We start from the raw sequence: 20,676 nt of genomic DNA, 5'->3' as shown, positions 1-20,676 counted from the left end.
TTGACCGGATTCTATTTGAGTATACATTATGATTAATTTGAACCAAGCAGGAGCACTATGAAAGTTTTGTCAATTGGTTTCTCTAAACTTGAAGAAAGAATCACTATCCTATACATTTACTGTTGTCTTAGTTTCTTAAGAAAAGATTCATCATGCTTGCAGCCAATACTTATATGTCATATCACTTTAATTTATTTGAACAATTAGGAATGATACAAAGGATTGCTATATAGCTGTCCTGACATAGCGAGAAGCAGCTTAACTTGCTCGGTATGTATTTTGTTTTTAGGTTCAAACAATACAATCTAATTGTTCATACTAATATGCATATTTACATATGTTCTCAAATGTGCCCGCAACGAAGCTCGGGGTTTCATCTAGTTATTAGAAAGCTATATTCCACCGATCCAACACCGTTACGACAACAATCTCATTCTGACATCTTGACAGTGTCGATGACTCGTGTCCCTCTTGCAAAAGTCTCGTAGAAGCCACTTAAGTAGTCCTTGATCTTCATCTTGGCATACTGCCTCGGCCTCTTCTCATCGTCCACCAGCTCCGGCGCCGGCTCCAGCTCCTTCTCCGGATCCAGCGCGTAGAACATCACCACCGACACTCGCTCCCTCTCGGCGTTCGTCACCACCCTATGCACCGGGCTCTTTAACAACCCATTGCTCATTATCTGCATCCCAGAATAGGTGTCTGTTAGTCATATCTTTTTAGATAATGGAAATGATTTACATCTCCGACCTCTGCTACTTAGTCGGACTAATTCCCTAAAAGATCAAATATAATCAGACGTGTAAATGATGATGTACTCAAAATTGAAGCTTTACAGGTCTACTTTACGTGCAATTCAGATTGTTGTTCAGATCTCCCAAATCTCTGATCCCTCCAAAGATTTCTTCAGGAGAAGATAAAAGGAATCATGATATACTTTAGGAATCATGGTAGAATACTTTTGGAACACCGTAATATTTTGGTTTGGGTTACATGGGTGCAGTATCCTTGGATAAACAACCACTAACAAGTACTCCCTCCGTTTCACAATGTAAGACTTTCTAGCATTGCCCACATACATATAGATGTTAATGAATCTAAATACATACATATGTCTAGATATATGTGCGCAATGCTAGAAAGTTTTACATTGTGAAACGGATGGAGTAAATGTATATATACCTCCATTCCATCCCCCATGTTGATGAGCAGAGCATTGGGGACGACGGGCACATCGTACCAGACGCCTTGCCTCAGCACCTGAAGCCCACTGACGGTGTCGTCGACGGAGACGACGGTGATCACCGAGCCGTCGGAGTGTGGCTTCAGGCCCAACACATCCTCCGGCCTCAGGCAGCGAGGGTAGTAGTTGAACCTCGCGTACGTCGTGGCGTCCTCGTCGAACATGTCGACGAAGTAGCCCTCTCGCAGGCCGAGCAGCCTGGCCAATCTGGCGAGCACAAGGCTGGTGATCTCCCTGCACCTCATAGTGTACTCATGCAGAACATCTCTGTATAAAAGAAACAGGAAATTTCAGACAAATGTACTGGCAGAACTTGACAGATTTTAAGTTCTTAATCATGCGTGTAGATTGCAGAGTGAACAATGGATTAATCAAGGTTAGGAAGATTCAGTGCCTGAAAGAAGGAGGCTGTGTTGGCCAGAGGCTATGGGCTATCCGGGACTCAGGCTCAACGATGTGGTAGAACCGGTCGCACCAGTTCAGGATCTGTTTCTCTGACACGACCATGTCGTTGCCGTACCCTTCGATCCTGAAATCCTTGCCGTTCACCAGGTTGGAGTACTTCTGCTTCTCTTCCAGTGGGAGCTTGTAGAATCCTCTTGTCACATTGATCATCTCACTGAGAATGCTCCCCTCCATTATAGTACCAAATAACCCTGCACCTTATAGTACCATAGGTACCCAAAAAAAAAAAGTAATACTCAATCCGTTTCAGATTATAAGTCATTTTGACTTTGGTTAAAGAAAAACGTACTCCAAATTAAACTAAATTTGTAGAAAAAAATAGTAATATATTCAACACAAGATAACTATATTATAAAAATATATTCAATTATAGATTTAATGAAAATAATTTGATGTTATAATATTACCAAAATTGTCTATAAATTTAATCAAATTTGGAACAGTTTGACTTTAACTAAAGTCAAAATAACTTATAATATGAAACGAATGCAGTGGTACTTTTATTTACCAGGAAGAGGCCCCAGTCCTCTAAGGCGGAGCGTAGCTTGGCAAGCTCGCCGGCGCTGTCTTCACCATTGGAGGCAGACAGCCGGCTGAGGTCGACGACGGGGATGGGCTCAGGCATGTCGGAGCCGGCGATGGCAGGGCGGTCTTTCTCGCCGACCATGTACTGGCTCGGCGGCTCATGGACGCCGGCGGCGAGCTCCTGCACAATCGGCGGTATCTTGACAATGTTCCAGTGGTGGCCGTCAGCCATGGTTGTCTGAACGCGCAGTGCTTCTGTTCAGTCAGGTGATTCCTAGCCAGCCGGTTTTTATCTTATTTCGGCATTGTTTTGTGGCCATGGATGATGACAGAGTGAAATTGGTCAGGGTTTAGTCAAGATGAAAGATTTTATGTAAACAAGTTGGTAGGTCAGGGATGTGGGAAGACATGGTAGTGCCACTCATTAGTCAGAGAGGATCAAACACACGGTCCTTGTCATGATAGACACAGGAACGGACCCATCGAATAAGCGAAACGGTATATTTGCAAACGAATAGTAATTTGTGAATAAAACTTTTATATATGTATTTTTAACAATCTAAAATAAAAGCAAAGGTTGAAAAATAAACTTCAATAAAAAACCTCAAAATCAACTCCAATTTAAGATTGAAAAATTTAAAATTTGGCTAATAAGCATAAGCATAAGCATAAGAAAAAGACACTCCGGCAGTAATATGGTATGGGTCGTTGAGCTTTACATCACTGTCAAATGTTTGTCTGCCGAGCCCATTGGCCTTGTTCGGCAGCCAGTTTTGCTGCAGCTGCTGTGGCTGCAGCAGTTGAAAATCGCTGTAGCGTGCTGCGTGCAGCCGTAGCTGCTGCCAAAAAATCTCTTTCGAACACACCCATTATAAAAATCTCTTTCGAACACACCCATTATCAGCGGGGAGATTTTGCAGAGACATGCAACAATTACTCCCCCCTCCCAATTTTATTTTACTTACTACCTCCGTCCTAAATTAGTAGTCGCTTTAACTTTTTTTTTTGCAACGTTTGACTATTCGTCTTATTTGAAAAATTAGTGCAAATGTAAAACATGATAAGTCATTAAAGTACTTTTGATAATAAAGCAAGTCACAAACAAAATAAATAATAATTCCATAATTTTTTTGAATAAGACGAATGATCAAACATTACAACAAAAACTCAAAGCTAAACTAGGAATCACGGCAAAATACATTGCTACCCTCATTATTTACATTCTAATTATCTTTCTTAAAGCAAGCATTAAAATTTTCTTGTGAGAGTACTGGTACTAATATGGCTATATCGATAAAAGTAGGAAAAAAAACATATCCAATGTAGTTAATAGTGTAATTACATTACAATTATACAATAATTACAATATAATAACACTATAATATTAATAATGTCTAATTACAATACCATTAATAATATTATAGTTACATTTGAAAGTTTTTTGTTAAAAAAAACTTGCGACATGCTTTTAGCAATTCCCTCAAGGAAAAAAACATATTTATTTTCCCAGGAATACTTGCTACTGAAAGCTGCTGAGCTTGCAACAATCATGCTACTAGTACAAATCAGATCTTCAGGGAGTCGATGTATCTCTCTCGTCGAGAGAATTTTCCAATGATCCCAGCCCTGAACTCTCCGACGCTCACTTTCCTGTATCTTGCAGGCCGATTCTCATCCAGCAAACCAGCCGCCGGCCCAATATCTTTCTCATCATTCACACTGTAAAACATGGCCAGTGAGATCCTCTCCCTCTCGGCGTTTGTCACCACCCTGTGCACTGGGCTCCTGAAGATGCCATTGCACAATACCTGCACATAAATTTTGCATCCAAATATGCATCAGGATTCAGAAACCTGGGTTTATCATCATATTACAGATGTCTCTGCAGATTCAGAGAGAAAGTGTTTTGGATGCTAGATGCCAATTACCTCCATGGTGTCACCTAAGTTGATCAGCAATGTGTTGGGAGTGACCTGAACATTGTACCACTTGCCATCCCTCTGAATTTGCAGGCCACCGACATCTTCGTCGACGAGAAGAATCGTAAAGAGGGAGCCGTCGGAGTGAGGCCTGACGCCGAACACAAGGTCAGGCCTTGGACAGGGAGGGTAGTAGTTGAATCTTGCAAGTGCAGGAGCTTTGTTGAGTCGGTCGAAGAAGTAATCCTCATCAAGCCCAAGAAGCTTGGACATAGCCTGAACGATATCGTCTCTTATTCTTTTGGTTCTTGATGCGTACTCGTTCAGAACATCCCTGCAGAAGAAAAGGCTCTCTAATAGCTCAGTAAAACCATTTCTCGATACATCGTCAAGTTATTCTTTCTGAATTCAGACAACAATTCTTGTTACTTTGTTAGTAATACATGAACAATAAAAACACCATCTTTTGCACCAAAAAAAAAGAGTAGGAAGAAATTCAGACGTGTGTAAACTGGAAAGTAAAACATCGATCACTGTAAGGTGAGTAGGTGACCTGAAAGATTCAGGATGGTCAGGCCAGAAGGCAAGATTTCGCTCCTCCTTGGGTTCAACTCTGAGAAACAGCCGATCAGACCAGTCCAGGATCTGATCTTGGGTTACCACCCGGTCAGTTCCATACCCTTCCACCTGGAAGTTCTTGCCGTCGATCAAGTTGCTGAATTTTCGCTTCCGTTCGATCGGTTGGTTGAAGAACTCTCTTGCCAAGTTCAACACATCATCCATCAGAGAGGTTTCTACTCCATGGTTGGTAAGCTGGATCACACACAGCCAGGAAAATTGGAGAAATTGATACAAAGTAGCAAGTTTTTTATTAAGCAAAGTAGGATCACTGCGTTAGTAGCTGACCAGGAAGAAGCCCCAATTCTGCAGAGCCGCCCTGAGCTTGGCAGCCTCGTCGGCGCCGGCTAGCCGGCTGAGATCAACGACGGGGATGGGCTCCGGCAGCTCGGCGGCGACCAGCTCGTCAGAACGGTCTTTCTCCCCAAGCACGTACCGACTCGGTGGCTCCTCGACGCCGGCCGCCGCCAGCTCTTGCACTATCGCCGGCGTCCTCCATGACTCGTCAGCCATTAGTGTTCTTGTTCTTGGATCTTTCTTTGCTTAATTTTCTTCTTGCCTGAAAAGAAAAAGGAGATCTTTCAACTCATTTATAGCCTGCAAATATGTTGAATTGGATATACTTGGATGAAAATGGATTGACAAATTAGGCACGTGAATGGAATCTGCTTCTCAGCTACTATTCAACAGTAGAAGAAAGGATGCACAATGTACATGGTGGAAATAAAAGACACGTTGTAGATAAGATGTAGATGTAGATTGAGCTGAATAAAGGGATAGGTATTCAAACTGTTTGACATCGTGGAATCGAGCACAAGAAAGGGAACCTTCAAATTCATTTTTTGAAATTAAACCGAAGGTATTCAAACTGTTTAACATTGTGGAATTGGGCAGAAGAAAGGGACTGGTATTTCAAGTAGTTTGACATTGTGGAAGTGAGCTAGTCCTGACTCCTGAGTTCTGAATGCCTGAATGGGGGAAAACAAGTTCCATTGCTTACCTTTTCTTATCTCCTTCTAGATATTTCAACTGGTGTAATATGGTGACACAAGATCTGCACCAGATCAACTATCTCTCGGTTTCTATCAATGGTTAGTAACAGGAGTAGTAACCTGGAGAGAGCTGCTATTCTGCTCGAAATCAACACAAAGTCAATTAGTCACTCATATCAATAGACAGAACACAATTCCTATCGAACAAAAGAAGATCAAACATAATAAAAGAAGATAAAGATGTATTATTTTCTAAAAGAAAAAAAAAAGATCAAGATGTGTAGATCAAGGGAAAAATTGAAAAACTCTGAAGCTGTCAAATGATTATGCTTGCCTTTTAGATGGTCCAACTGAAGTACTAGAATTCACAAGGCTCAGCTAAATGATTCTTGCCTTCACTTTCTTGCTGCCTTGCAAAGTGGTGGATGCTTCTCAAATATCAAGTACTAGCAGTCTTGTGTCTGGCTCAGTTTCTTTCCAAGGATCTAGAAACAAGCAAAGAAAAAAAGTTAGTTGATTAGTCACAACCCATAACACTGACCAACTGTACTTCAATGAGTTATCTTCCACAAGGTTAGAATTTTAACCTAGCATGCAGAGCTCATCAAACTGTTTGGAGTAGTACAAGTACAAAACTCATCATTCATCCTCAGCAAACACAAAATGAAACCTCACAATAATATTTTTCTTTTCTGATAAACGCTACAGATCTGGATGGCATAATTACATGAGTATGCGACCATGTGACTCATACTCTACAATAGTTCTTTTTTTCTGATAAACTTTACAGAGTACATATCACAATCACTATTTATTTTAACTGGCATAGTGACTCAGATCTTCACTGTGTCAATCACTCTTGTCCCTTGCAAGAAATGTTCAAAGAGCCCTGCAAGGTAGTCCATAATCTTCACCCTCTTGTATCTTGCCGGGTGCCTTTCATCGATCAGCTCAAGTGCTGGCTCAATCTCTTTCTCAAGATTCATAAAATAAAACAACACCACTGATATTCTCTCCTTTTCAGGATTTGTCATAACCCTATGCACCGAGCTCTTAAAAATCCCATTGCTCATTATCTGTACAAAAAAGAATGTGTAGTTCAGTGAATCAAGAACTTGGAGATGCATCATGGCACAACTTGAACATACTGGTAGAGACAAGCTCACAGTAAGTTTTTTTTTTTGCCGGGAAGGCCGAAGGAGGCCAACCGAGTATATTAAGAAGGAATAAAAGTTACAAGAGAAAAAACATCAAAATGCACCAAGGTGCATTGCCACACACCACACACTACCACCCAAGCACAAACCGCTGAGGGTGAAACCTAGCACCAAACGACCCCCGCTAAATGTGGCCGAACGCCGCTAGGCCTACGGCAACACCACAGAGACGAGGCTCCGAAAACGATGCCACCATGGTGGTCACGACATCCAGGATGCCGCCATCGCCCATCTAAAAAGATGTGGTTTTCACCCAGAGAAGCTCGCCAAGAAAGGGAGAGGGTAACCCTCGACAACGCTCCAAGGAAATTACGACGCCCGAAGACGTAGCCGCTGTCGGCCCGGTGAACCACCGGACTAGGCTTTCGCTTGGGACCCTACAACCTTGACTGCAGATCGCCGTCCACCAACTCAGAACCACCACACAGACAAATGGCAGCACGTGGCATCCACCACACCGCACCGACGCCCCTCCATCGGCCGACTTCAACGAACCACCACCCCTGAGAGCTGGCCCAGGACTCCTCCGTTCCACCACCCGCCGGCCGCCTCGCCAGATTTGGCCGAAGGAGAACCCGGGACTAGGTGGCATTGCTTCGGCAGCCTGAGCTTCCCCCACTGACAAGCTACCGCCTCAATCCAAACTATAAACTCCCCGCAAAGAAAGGGAGGAGCTCCATGAAGGCCGAGGGTGCCGACCGGCAACGAGGAAGACGACCCACCGCCGCCAGCTCCCTTTGCACTGCCATCTGGCCGCCGGTGGTGCTGCTGCTCCGGACCGGCACCACCCGCCGGCGCCCCCGAAGTCCGGCCGCCGCGCCTCACCTGGCCACCGCGGCGGCATCCCGGCTGCCCGGCCACCAAGCTGAGCCGCCACCGAGGCCTGGACGACCCACCGCGCCATGGGCTGGCGCCGAGCGGCCAGGCCGAGCGAGTGAGCGGGGGCGCCGCTGCCGCTCCGGGCAGGCTGCGCTGCCCGCCGCCTCCGCGACCGGGCCGGCCACGACGAGCCGCAGCCATCCGCCGCGCGCGCCCGCCGCTGACGAGCCGCCTCCGCGCGCCTCCACGCCGAGCCTCAGCCGTCCACCGCCTCCGCGCCCGTGCTGGGCCGGCCTAGCCGTAGCCGGCCGCCACCTCGCCGCCTTGCCGCTGGCCGCCATCACGACCGCATGCCGTCGCGCCGCCCCAGGCCTCCTCGCGCCGCCGCCGCGCAGATCCAGGCAAGGGAGGGCCGGATCCGGCCATGGGGGCTCCGAATCCGCTGTCTCCTCCCCACCTCGCCGCCGTAGCTGCCACGGACCACGCCGGTGGAGAGCTTCGTCGTCTTCGTCCTTCGCGCCGAGGAGGGAGACGCTACGAAGAGAAGAAGGCCTCGCTACCGCCTTCCCTGCCCGCTGCCGGCTTCGCCGCCGGCGGGCTCCAGCGACAGCGAGGTGGGGGGAGGGAGGGAGAGAAGGCGCGGGCGGCTAGGGTTTTTCGCCCCCGAGCCACCCGACGCGAAAGCGACGCGGGGGGCTTTTTTGCTTTTTAACTCCCCTCTTCCGCTCACAGTAAGTTCACCCACACACAAAAAAGGGGGAAGCTCACAGTGAGACAGTGAGTTTTAGCAAGAGCTAAGATAGCATGATGCAATGGTGACAAGAAAAACAGCATTCGTGGACAGATATATTTACCTCCATGTGATCTCCTAAGTTGATCAGCAAGGTGTGAGGTTTAGTTGGGACATCATACCAGACACCATCTTTAAGAACTTGTAGCCCACCAACGTCGTTATCAACCATAAGAATTGTAAGAATGGTTGCATCAGAATGAGGCTTCATGCCATAGACAAGATCAGGCCTTGGACACTGAGGGTAGTAGTTGAATCGAGCAATAGTGGTAGGCCTGTCAGAGAATTGTCTGACAAAGTAATCCTCGTTGAGTTTCAAGAGCTTTGCCATTGATGGAAGGAGACTGTTTTTAACTCCATCACATTTTATGAGAAACTCATCCAGAACATCCCTACATAAGAGTCAATTCGCATAATGGATTGGTACTGGCGAAAGTGTTTTATTGACATAATTTGAACTATAAATTTTGGGACAGAGGGAGTACTAAATTTTTGTGACACGTTGCAACCATAAACTAGGCCTTATAAGTTGTTTACCATCGCCGTAAACAAATCGTAAAACATCTCTGACACTGTGTTTGTGATATTACCTGAAAGATTCAGGATGCTTGGGCCAAACGGAAAGATTTCTCTCGTCTGCTGGATCTACTTTCAGATACAATCGATCCAACCAATCCAGGATTTGGGTATCAGATTTCACCTGGTCATTTCCATACCCTTCTAGCTGGAAATGCTTGCCGTCAATCAAGTTGGTGTATTTTTGCTTCTCTCCAAGATGCTGTTGAAAAAACTCTCTTGACACATTCATCACGTTATCCATCAGAGCATCTTCTATGCCATGGTTAGTTACCTGAGAACACAATTGCAGATATAGAATATAAGCCACGACATCATGTTATTTAAAGAAGCCAAGGCAGTTCAACAAAAATCTATCAAAGGTACACTGACTACTTATTACCATGAAAAGGCCCCAAGACTCCATCGCCTGCCGGAGTTTCACCGCCTCATTGGCATCACCATCTGGTTGGGACAGGCGACCAAGGTCAACAATGGGGAATGATGCAGTGGCTGCAATGGTCGGTTGGTCTTCTTGTTGCACAATGTACTGTCTTGGCACAGATTTGCTTCTCATGCCGGCAAGCTCCTGCACAAGTAGTGTTGATCTCACATCCTCCATGCTCCCTTCCATACGGATGTAGCTCAGGTACTGTCTCAGGACTTAGGTTGTTCAATGCTGTTGAGTTGATACGGAGAAGTTACTATATATGAGTCTGAGACCATGTACGAAAAAAGAGTAAAAATACTGCCATTGTTGCACAAGTGGTCATGTAATGAAAACAATTTATACCTGGTATAAAAAAATGCTGTAAGTTGCAACCAAATTGCTGAATTAACCAAAAAAAAAAGGCAATTTGACATTTATGGAGCAGAGTTAGGAACTGCCCAATAGTGGCTGACAATTAAGATTTAAATTCAAGCTCAACATCTGATTCCCTAACTTCAATATAAGCACCTAGAGCGCAGCTGTGTACTAGCCTGGAGTTGGCAGGCTGTTTGTTCTATCCTTAGGTAGTTGGGCTAATTTCTGGTGGCACAGCAACCTTGTTTGTTTATTTATTACTTGTAACCTCTCCTTGGTCTTAATTTGGGCGGCATACTTTTGCCGGACAATGAAAAATATAAGCACCTAGAAGAATAAAGATTCAATATACCATGTGAATCAGAAAACCACTCCATGTGTTACACAACATACAACATGCCAACTTCAACTTGAGAGGTTGAGCAACCGATGATGCACAGCACAGGCCCTTAAATTTAAGCTTGTGATAACGTCCTTTCCAGAATAACTTAACATCTTGAAGGAGCATATTAACTGAACCTGGCAATATCGCTTCTTTTTTATTTGGAAGTGGCGTATTTCACATCAAATTCTATGACATCTTGTTTCTTTTTAATTTGAAAGTGGTGTACTTCATGACAATATTGTTTCTTTTTTATTTGAAAGTGGTATAGTTCATGGCAATCTTGTTCATCTTCTACTACTTTGAAAGTGGCATGCTTCATATCAAATTCTATGCAAGGAACCCTAATACCGTGTGCTGTTTTTTTTTTTAAAAAAAACGAACGATTCTTGTTCCTACGGGATTTTTCTTCCTGTTTTTTGGATTGCACAAAATCAATCCTGAAAACATTGCACATTCGCACAGTACTAATCCCAAATAAATTTCCCCCAAACTTTTCAAAGAACAAAAAATTTAACCGAAGCTGCTTTGGCACAAACCTATCCGCCCCGATTCCCTATCTGCGTAAGAAGATGGGATCGAGGCAACCCGCAGGAAGTAGCCTCGTCGCGCCTCCTCCTCCGGTCACCGCCGCCATTGCCGCGAAATGGAATCGGTTGCTCGCCGCCGCCGCCGCCGCCGCCTCCATAGTCCCACACGGCCACCACCTGCCGCCGCCGCCGAAGCCCCCCGACCCGACCTCCATCTCCGACGAAGCTCCTCATTGCCATCGCGCGGCCCAACTGCCGCCGCGGCGAGCCCGCGAGAGCCCAATAAGTGGTGGGCTTAGATGGGCCGGGCCGGACCATCAGTGGCGGCCTTGGAACGTGTGGCCCATGATCAAAACTAGGCCTTTTTCACTTTTCAGTTCGATCTCTCCCGTTCTTCACCGGCTCCGGTGAGCTTTGATCCAACCAAACCTGAAATTTTCCATCTCGAGTAAGATTTTCATCACCATTTGATATTTTGAATTTTGATTGATTGATTTCTCTGCTCTGCAAAGGGACAAACAGGAGAAGTTGCAGCATCAATAATGAGGCGTTTGTACGCATCCAATCCACAACGATATATCTTAATATCTATATCCCGGCTATGATGCATATAAGGGAGATCGAGAGAGATCGATAGCGATGCATAGCTTGTGATCCATCACAACAAAGAGTGGCGGCGGCGGCGCACTGATGGACGGACACGGCGGCTCGCCGGACGAGGACGTACGCCGGCGACGCGTCAGTATTGGAGCCCCTGCTCATCTGCAAGCTAGGCTGGCTCGGCACGATTCTCTTATATTTTAAACTCCTTCCGTATTTTGTATTTTAATGTATGATGTTGTTGACTTTTTAACCAACATTTAAACATTCGTCTTATTTTAAAATTATGTGTAAATATAAAACTATTTATATAATACTTAAAAACATTTGATGATAACTCAAGTCATAATAAAAATAATAATAATAATATATATTTTAAATAAGACGAATAGTCAAACGTTGGTAAAAATAAATGACGTCATATATTAAAATACGGAGAAAATATTAATAATCATATATAAGAACAAAAGATATGGTTTTCACATCAAATGCGGAATTTAGCTTTAGCCCAAACGGCATGCATGATTGGAGCTCGAATTTTTTAAATTATTTTTGAGGACTCAAGTGCGCGTGCGATATTTGCTTTTGGCTCCTCAAACACCACTCAATTAATTATAAAAAAAATCCGAAAAGATATTACAGTACAACATTGATACAGTTGATCTACACACAACGAGAAAAAACAGGAGGACAAATTCAGTTACAAATAGTACTATAACCAAATTTATGACTTCAGGTTTTCAAATATTGCATATTATAACATATGTTTAGAAACATTTTGATGATATATATGCAAAGCAAAAATATATATATATACTCCCTCCATTTCAAAATATTTGACACCGCTGACTTTTTAGTACATGTTTGACCATTCGTCTTATTCAAAAAATTTAAGTAATTATTTATTTTTTTTCATATCATTTGATTCATTGTTAAATTTACTTTCACGTACATACATAGTTTTACATATTTCATAATTTTTTTAATAAGACGAATGGTCAAACATGTGCTAAAAAGTTAACGGTGTCAAACATTTTAAAACGGAGGGAGTACTACTTTGGTTGTAAATTGATTTCCCCTTCATGTGGAGAGTAAAAGATCGATCTATTTCTTCACACCAAAGTGAACTTTATTTTTCATCATCAACACAGTTCATGACACAGTCGATACAACACATTATTGATAATTCATCCGTTTCACAATGTAAGTCATTCTAACATTTTCCACATTTATATTGATGCTAATGAATCTAAATAAGTATATATGTTTAGATTTATTAGCATCAATATGAATATGAGAAATGCTAGATGACTTACATTGTAAAACGGAGGGAGTAGTAGATTATTAGACTCACGTAATACGTCTCAACCAACCTAGTAAACACCAACGTGAACATCTATCATTCTATCTATTATTCCACATATTTTTTTAGTTTAAGCATGCAGGCCACGCGATTAATTAGCTAGATTCCTCCATCACATCACGCGCTGGTCGAGACGGCCGCCGCCGCCGCCGCCTCCGGCTGCTGCTGCTGGTGCTCGACCTTGACCTTGAGGAAGTCGATGGTGCGCTCGCCGGCGGCGAATGCGTCCCAGAAGCCGTCGCCGAAGGCCTTGGCCTTGAGCTTCTAGTACATCGCCGGCCGCTCCTCGCCGACGAGCTCCTCCGACGGCGCCAGCTCCTTGTGCGGCTCCGGCTGGTAGAACATCACCACCGACATCCTCTCCCTCTCGCTCGTCACCACCCTGTGCACCGGCGCCATGAACACTTGCTCATGATCTGCAACACCAAGCAATGCAAACAACTTAAATTTTTATTCAAGCAGATCTATTTTTTTACTCAAATAGCTATAAAAAATTAAGAAAATAGTAATATCAAATGGGATGACATAAATTTATAGAAAGACTAAATTTAATCTAGAACTAGAAAAGAGAAACAATAAAATCAGCTAGTAAATGTAGATCGAATTTAAACTTCCATGTTTACGCATGGAGCCTCACTGTAGGGCTATCTACTGGTAGTAGAAATCAATTTAAAGTGTTAATTTCATTTGATTGAAGAGCTCAGATCTATTTATACTACCAGCCTAGTTAGCGGTGGTAGAAACGTGGAGGAGTATTAGAAAAAATAGATGCGAGGGCATAAACGTTATTTAGCAATGACTAAACCTTTTTTTTCTTCTCTTTTTTTTTCTTTTTCGATGAAATATAAGCGATGCCAACACAATCAATGAATGATCATATATCTATTTAGACAAGGAAAACATAAATAACAAAGTAACTTTTAATCATTATAATAGTAAATTACTAATTATCCTTTATAATACTGATGGTATAATACCACCAATAGAAAGCACCGAAGTATCACTCTTATGTATTATTATTATCATAATCTATCTTACCAACTTTTTATAACTATTACCTCAATCTCGTCGCCGGCGACGACGAGGAGCTCGTTGGTGAGCACCGGAATGTCGAGCCAGCGGCCGTCCTTGAGCAGCTGGAGGCCGCCGACGTGCTTGTCGAGGAGGAGGACGGTGAGGACGGAGTTGTCCGTGTGGGGCTTGAGGCCGTACACGAGCTCCGGCCGCGGGCATGGCGGGTAGTAGGTGAACCGCGCGTACGTCGTCACCTTCTCGCCGACCTTGTCGCCGAAGAACTCCTCCCCGAACCCCAGCGACCTCGCCGTGGCGGCGAGCACCCGCCGGAACACCTGCTCGCTCCGCCGCGTGTACTCCTCGAGGAGTCCCCGGAGCGCCGCCGGGTGCTCCGGCCAGAACTCCAGCCGCCGCTCCTCCTCCGGCTGCACCTGGAGGTAGAGCCGGTCGCACCAGTCGAGGATCTGCTCGTCGGTGTCCACGCGGTCGATGCCGTAGCCCTCGGGCTGGAACCTCTCGCCGCCGGCGCCGACGCCGTCGGCGTCGGCGGCGGCGACCACGTTGCTGTACCTCTCCTTCTCCTCCGGCGGGAGGTGGAAGAACTCCCGCGTCGCGGCGAGGATCTCGTCGAGGAACGGCTCCGGCATGCCGTGGCCGGTCACCGCGAAGAGCCCCCACGACTGGAGCGCCGACCGGAGCTTGGCCGCCTCGCCGCCGTCGTCGACGACGTCGTCACCGCTCTCGGCGGCCAGTCGGCTCACGTCTATGGTGGGGATGGCGGCGAGCTCCCGCTGCGCCGCCTGCACGGCGCCGGCCGCCGCCACCGGGCGGTCCTTCTCCCGCAGCACGTACCTGCTCGGCGGCGCCCCGAGCTCGCCGCCGGCGGCGAGGTCTTGCACCATCTGGCCCTGAGCTGGGTGCACCATGGTCTGTGACTGTGTGTGTGTTTGCTTCACTGTCAGTAGCCTCTACTCATTAAGTATTTAAATAGTCTGGATTTAACTCCGTTATACTACCTCCGTCACAAAATATAAACTACCTCCGTTACAAAATATAAACTTCTAGCTATGAATCTAGATAGTTATATATCCATATTCATTGCTAGAAATGCTTATATTCTGGAGGGAGTATAGATTTTTTTTATTTGACGCAATCGTTAACATGCGGTGTAGACATTGGACAACACCACACTGTATCTTTTATAAAATCGAGTGTGGAACCATATGATATTTTGTTAGGAAAAAAGCTTATCATCAGTTCATCACCCGTCAACTTGGTGATCATGCAGATTGTTTCAGCTATTTTCTAGTGTAGAATAATTGCTAGGTGATCCGTGCCATGATCTATTCTGATCGTGATCGTCTTGAATAATTTCAATGGAGCAAAGGAAACATGTGCCCAGGATCGCATTGTAGTGACTGAATCGTCAGTCTACTTTGGGCTTCAAATCAGGATGGATTCGGGGATATACTTGAACTTCGGGAGTTCATCTACAACCCCGAACTTTAGTTTTAACAAATACATCAAATTAACCATGAGCTTCACCGACAAATAAGCTCCATTTTTATAGTTTCAACAAGGTGGAATCCATTTGGATTTATTAGATTTGGAATCCATATGTAAATGTGCTTCATTGGATCTCGCGGATTTGTCAATTTGTTTATGGCCTGCACCGCTCACGTTGATTTCTTTCTTTAATATGGTACGATGAGATTAGCTTGTTAAAAAGGTTGAGTGTGGCCTGGTAATTAAGTAGGACTGATGATCAACTTGTTAAACACATGTAGGTTAGGAATGGATCTGTTGGACAAGCTTACTGTGAGACTCCACTTCAATGGATAGTTTTTGACGATGGAACGATGTTGCATTGAGAAAGACCCGGAGGTCTTCAACTGTCATATTTTTAACCGGAAGGATATTCTAAAAAGTTTTATTATCCCATTTCAGGCGACTTGTTTACCCTGCAAATTGTTTCCGTCATTTTCTAGTCTAAAAAATTTGCTGGGCGATCTGCCATGATCTGTATCGATAGTGATCGTCTTAAATCATTTCAATGGAAAGGTTGCACATGCTGGGATTGTATTTCAGGGACAGTAAAGCATCTACTTTGGCTGCAGCAGACGCAGCCTGCCCTCCATTTGTTTGCCACTGCCCAAGAATCTAAGATGACATGCATTAAACTTATGGGTTGAAGTGACAAATGGTGAAATGGAGGCCTCAACTCAGGGCTGGATTTGAAGATGTTAATGAGAAAAAAAGTTGGAGAAGAGAAGGCCAGTATATCCCCTAAACTTCGAACAGAAGTTCATCTATCACCCTGAATTTGGTTTCGACTTTCGACAAATATGTCAAACAGGAAGCTCCACCAAAAATAAGCTCAGCGCTTTTATAGTTTTTGTCAACTAGTTCCCCTACACTTGTATTTAAGTATACTGATCGGATAAAGCAGCGTTTGAAATGATGTATCTATTTTTCATTCCAGAAGCCGCTTGGTGTATACAAAATGGCAAAATATACAGCGTCACCTCTTCATCAGGACACCACCGTCATAACCATGCGTGCTGCTAACTCATGCGTGGGAACATACTTTCTCTGCATACGGCAGCAGAATTACAGCATTAGCATAGAAGTACCGCCATGAATTGTCCAGGGTAGGATAATGGATTCAGGAGGCGAGCTTTTACCTTGTCTAGAACTGCCGCAGCACAAACGGTCGTCATCAACATAAGTAGTATTCAGCCCCATCATCCATGAACCTACTGATATGTCATCATGGGCATAGCTCTGTAGCGATGCACTGCATATCGAAGAGAAACAAATTGCTCAAATTTCGGTCAAATTTTGACTGCATATACTCCTATATTGACTAGAGATATCAATTGGTTACTGTTGTATTATTGATTATTGACAAAGAACATCTGGACAGTGTTCCTGCATCATCAAGACCATCAAATAGATGGCAGATGGCTAACATTTATATATCAGTTAGTCAGAACAGCATTTCAGTGGCCGGTTATTAATTCATAAATGCTAAAGACAGTATTAGTAACTTATATGAAATCCAGCGAATATAGCCTGTTTTCTGTAAATCACATATACAGGAGAAGACTCATGTAACAAAAAACTAATTTGTCGTTTGACCACCAAGAAAACATCATCCTAATTGCAACATTTATTCTGTATTAATTGAACTGATGCACTGCAATTGCTCAGAGGGGCCTGGTTGGTCACCAAAACTGGTTTAGCTTAGCATGACTCAAAGATAAAACAGGTGGATGCGCACCACTTACCTGTTTATGTTAATGTAGCGTGCCAAATTGTTAGAGAGGATAAACAAAGCACCGGAAGCATGGCGAAAATACCTGAGAATTAAAAATCACAGTGAACGGAAAAAAAGTGATATACTAGAAAGTTGAAGGAGCCAGAGAATGAAAACGCTGAAGAAACAGCAGAGAACACTTCTCATAGATACTAGTATCACCCAGGAAACACATCTATTTAAACTAGGCGTATTCCTTCACCAAACAAATAGAAATTACAAGCACAATGCAAATTAAGTCTAAATATAAAACAGATGGGCTTCACCAGATCTTTAAGACTCGTAAACCATTTGTGAATCAAGGAGAAACCGCTATTAGCATGAAAAAGTAGTTATAATGACATCATCCGCTGCAAGCCATGCAAGGTTATACGAGTAGTTGGTAATATGAAAAAAAAAATCATTCTTAGGTTTGCATTGAAGGCTGAAACTCACTATCAGGAGGTTGAAATGTTTGTAGCCTCAATGTAGCATTAGACTCAGAAATCCAAATACTAAGAAAGAACATGAGATCGGTGCTTCATTAATAATGCCCATAAAACATGTAAGAACACCACTAGACACAGAATTATTGCTAATCACCCAACACTAAGATGAATATTAGGATAATAGACAAATGGCAAGGACCTTGAATATGTTAGTTTACTCACGTTTTTGAATCTCCAAACTTCCACCATTCAGGTTCATACCATTGTTGACCCCTGAAATTGAAGTTGGTATCAAGTGGCTTCAATGACGGGTTAACAAAGGGCAAAGCAATCCAATGTACTGAATGAAATATTATCCCTGAATATATAAATGATGCAATGCAATTAAGAGTGTGCAAGGTACATGTTTTCTCGATATCAAGCAATGGTAGCACCTAAGGTAAATAATGGGACTAAGCAATTCAAAAGCTATGATTCCTTGATTGGACCAAACGTTTCAGATGCTCAATGCATTCCACTACATTTACATAGCTTTCAAAGATGGAAGGATGTCAGCATGGAAGCATCACTGCTAAATGGATCCGCAAGGAAAACAAATGGTACCTCTTATGAAATGGATGGTCTAGTTGGTGTTAACATATGCCATGCATGTTGTCTAAAATCTAAATAAATAAAAACCTACTGATGATGGGAATGAAAGCACATACTCTTCACTTACAACACCTCCTGATTTCATGCAACCCATGTACAGTCCTTGGCTACCTCGACGGGCTTCAAGCATCTCAATTAATCCAGCTAATATATAGATTGTAATGAGTCAAAACATTAAGCCGAAATAAGCCATAGGTGTAATGTTTCAACAGAAAAGGAATTACCCAGGTCAAGGTTAATGTTGTCATCGACTTTCACATAGAACTCTGCGTCCCAAGCTTCAATTGCTGCACTGAAGAAAAACTTAACTTTGCTTGGTAACTCCTCTGCAGCTTCCTCATGACTTTCCTGTGTGACAATTTATTGACTATTTATGTCACATTCTGTTCTCCATAAAGTGCAAGCAGTTTGTTCAAGATTTGACAATGTCACAAAAATGGTTTTGATCTAAGCTGTATATCCAAATGTCAAATTAAAAACCGACATTTAGATGAATCAGGACAGTGAGATAACTTAAAATAGGTACTGAATTGAAGGCCCAATACGGACGAGAATGTAAGATAGTCTTCCATGCCAGAAAACAACCAAGCAAAGCCAAAAGTCTTCTGCATGTACTACAGTACTAATTTTTTGTGAAGGACAAATTGGAAAAATGATATTAAATGTTATTAGATCCTTACAAGAATCAAGAAATCTTTCGTCCGACGATTTTCATCATCGATGTTGCGGTCCAAGCTATCACCTCGATTTGCACTGAAGGACCAAACAGAACAATTTCAGTAGGAAAACTAAACATGAAGAAAAGCCTGAGAATGATATGGGGCGAATGATTGTCTAAGGTGCTAGAGATGCTACATATAAGAGATATGGATCCAGAATAAAACCTCCGACCAATGACAAAACGAATGACCACACCCTTCTCCTCAAGCTTCTTCAGAGCATCACCTGAAATTTACAGTGAGGTAAAAGAACAATTATACTCCTGTAGTTGAAACCTTATAAGTAACATAGTTTGCATCAGCAATAGCTATTAGAAAAAAAAATGAAGCTGCATTCCAACCAAATGTTATCAGGGCGCACACATTTTATCGCCGTAAACTGGAAACTAAAAGAGCAAGAACAGCGAACCTCTCGGCATCCATGAGCCACGGAAGGTGTTCCTCTTGAGCCGGGAACCAAAACCAGTGTAAACTCCAATAACAGCAAGGAGCTTCTTCTTGTCAGAACTACCAGTAGCAGTTCCATTCCCCCACAGATACCCCTCGCTCTTCGCCTTTGTAAGGTCCATTTCTGCCTCCGCAATCTTCCTCCCAATTCCACTGCCACCAAACAACCCATTTCAAATCAGCAACTAAAATTCTGAATTCTGAATTCCTCTTCAGAGAGAGAGAGGGGGGAATTACATGCATCCTAGATTCCTCAGCTTGTCCTCCACCGACAGCACCTTCGGAAGCTGCAATTTAGGCGATACCATCACACGAACTGACAAATCAAGCGGAAAAAAAAAACGAGAAGTGGGTGGAGAGGGGGAGAGATCCGCACATTGCCGGAGCTCTTCTCGAGGAGACCAGACAGGATCATCCGCGTCTGCGCGTCCTGCCACAGCCTGCAAAAAAAAAATCCAATCAACGAAACAATCAGAAAACTCCACGGAAATTCCCCCCGGATCTGAGCGCGCGGGCGCGCGTACGTACCGGCCGGCGACGTAGAGCCACGCGAGGCAGGAGAGGAAGGCCATGACGAGGGGGACCCTCCCCGAGGAGAGGGCGGCGGAGGCGGAGGCGGAGGAGGAGGAGGGGGGCTTGAAGCGGCGGTTCTCCCGCCGCATGGCGCTCGCCAGCGTCTCCATGGCGATCTGGTGGCGATCTCCTCCTCCCTACCAGCCGCCGCTGCCGCTGGTAGAGAAGAAAAGCTTCGGACACACTGCAGCTCGCCTCCACCACTCGTAGGCCGACAAGAAGACGACGAATTCGGCCCAAATTCAACTCCATTTTTGCGAAGGAGATAAAAACGGGCCGAATTCAGCCCCAAATCCCACGCCATACGCAAAATTGGGCCGAAATCAGAGAAAATTGGAGTAAGTCTAATTTGTCTCCCTGTCATGCTTTTGAGTGAATCACCCTCCTCAACCGCAAAACCGGGTATAATGTCTCCGCTTCAAAAGCCGGTGCACATCAACATAAACCACTTCCTAAACCCCCAAAATAGTCAATTTGCACTGGTTTTCGAAGATGGGAGAGACGTTATCAGACAAAAATAGACTTATCCGCAAAAGAATCGACTTGCACTGGTTTAGATGGAATAGATGTTATATCCGGTTTTGTAGTCAAAAGGACAAAATAGACTTATTGTCAAAATTCTACGCTGTTCGCTAATTTGGGCCGAATTAAGCCGAAGCCTGCGCCGTTTGGGCTAGCCCGTTGAGGCCCAACTCGCCGAAT

The 20,676-nt window shown here is 44.1% G+C and overlaps 4 protein-coding genes and 1 pseudogene across 10 annotated transcripts; all 5 read right to left on the bottom strand.

Annotated features, from left to right (window-relative positions):
• Positions 1-156: 156 nt before the first annotated feature.
• On the bottom strand, positions 157-2,546 carry LOC4340290 (protein LATERAL BRANCHING OXIDOREDUCTASE 1). The gene is made up of 4 exons (XM_066311569.1): positions 2,217-2,546; positions 1,638-1,876; positions 1,183-1,510; positions 157-682 (listed from the first exon to the last, which is right to left on the bottom strand). The coding sequence occupies exons 1-4, from the start codon at positions 2,463-2,465 to the stop codon at positions 431-433; spliced, it is 1,068 nt and encodes a 355-aa protein (XP_066167666.1). The 5' UTR covers positions 2,466-2,546; the 3' UTR covers positions 157-430.
• Positions 2,547-3,533: 987 nt separating this feature from the next.
• Positions 3,534-7,454, bottom strand: LOC136356940 (protein SRG1-like). 4 transcript variants are annotated; one of them, XM_066311565.1, is made up of 7 exons: positions 6,350-7,454; positions 6,097-6,247; positions 5,771-5,900; positions 5,059-5,329; positions 4,706-4,965; positions 4,162-4,486; positions 3,534-4,041 (listed from the first exon to the last, which is right to left on the bottom strand). In XM_066311565.1, the coding sequence occupies exons 4-7, from the start codon at positions 5,281-5,283 to the stop codon at positions 3,799-3,801; spliced, it is 1,053 nt and encodes a 350-aa protein (XP_066167662.1). In that variant the 5' UTR covers positions 5,284-5,329; positions 5,771-5,900; positions 6,097-6,247; positions 6,350-7,454; the 3' UTR covers positions 3,534-3,798. The 4 variants fall into 4 exon arrangements, with proteins under 4 accessions (XP_066167662.1, XP_066167663.1, XP_066167665.1 ...); XM_066311566.1 differs by lacking the exon at positions 6,350-7,454 and having other exon boundaries at positions 6,097-6,266; XM_066311568.1 differs by lacking the exons at positions 5,771-5,900; positions 6,097-6,247; positions 6,350-7,454 and adding an exon at positions 5,485-5,701.
• LOC9272431 (protein LATERAL BRANCHING OXIDOREDUCTASE 1) lies at positions 6,427-11,050 on the bottom strand. 2 transcript variants are annotated; one of them, XM_026026268.2, is made up of 5 exons: positions 10,870-11,050; positions 9,547-9,859; positions 9,179-9,438; positions 8,653-8,980; positions 6,427-6,838 (listed from the first exon to the last, which is right to left on the bottom strand). In XM_026026268.2, the coding sequence occupies exons 2-5, from the start codon at positions 9,775-9,777 to the stop codon at positions 6,596-6,598; spliced, it is 1,062 nt and encodes a 353-aa protein (XP_025882053.1). In that variant the 5' UTR covers positions 9,778-9,859; positions 10,870-11,050; the 3' UTR covers positions 6,427-6,595. The 2 variants fall into 2 exon arrangements, with proteins under 2 accessions (XP_025882053.1, XP_015643580.1); XM_015788094.3 differs by having other exon boundaries at positions 9,547-9,822; positions 10,870-11,040.
• Positions 11,051-12,567: 1,517 nt separating this feature from the next.
• Positions 12,568-14,813, bottom strand: LOC4340287 (protein LATERAL BRANCHING OXIDOREDUCTASE 1-like; annotated as a pseudogene).
• Positions 14,814-16,198: 1,385 nt separating this feature from the next.
• LOC4340286 (hydroxyproline O-galactosyltransferase HPGT3) lies at positions 16,199-20,167 on the bottom strand. 3 transcript variants are annotated; one of them, XM_015787997.3, is made up of 12 exons: positions 19,930-20,167; positions 19,778-19,841; positions 19,639-19,688; positions 19,364-19,554; positions 19,120-19,180; positions 18,916-18,988; positions 18,460-18,583; positions 18,292-18,379; positions 17,807-17,857; positions 17,128-17,199; positions 16,522-16,634; positions 16,199-16,429 (listed from the first exon to the last, which is right to left on the bottom strand). In XM_015787997.3, exons 1-12 carry the CDS (start codon positions 20,082-20,084, stop codon positions 16,407-16,409), a joined length of 1,065 nt encoding a protein of 354 aa, XP_015643483.1. In that variant the 5' UTR covers positions 20,085-20,167; the 3' UTR covers positions 16,199-16,406. The 3 variants fall into 3 exon arrangements, with proteins under 3 accessions (XP_015643483.1, XP_025882052.1, XP_015643482.1); XM_026026267.2 differs by lacking the exon at positions 17,128-17,199; XM_015787996.3 differs by lacking the exon at positions 16,199-16,429 and having other exon boundaries at positions 16,448-16,634.
• Positions 20,168-20,676: the final 509 nt, after the last annotated feature.

Source organism: Oryza sativa, chromosome 6 (genome assembly GCF_034140825.1).
Source record: "Oryza sativa Japonica Group chromosome 6, ASM3414082v1".
Taxonomy (NCBI): Eukaryota; Viridiplantae; Streptophyta; class Magnoliopsida; order Poales; family Poaceae; genus Oryza; species Oryza sativa.
This window is presented reverse-complemented; position numbering and strand designations above follow the sequence as displayed.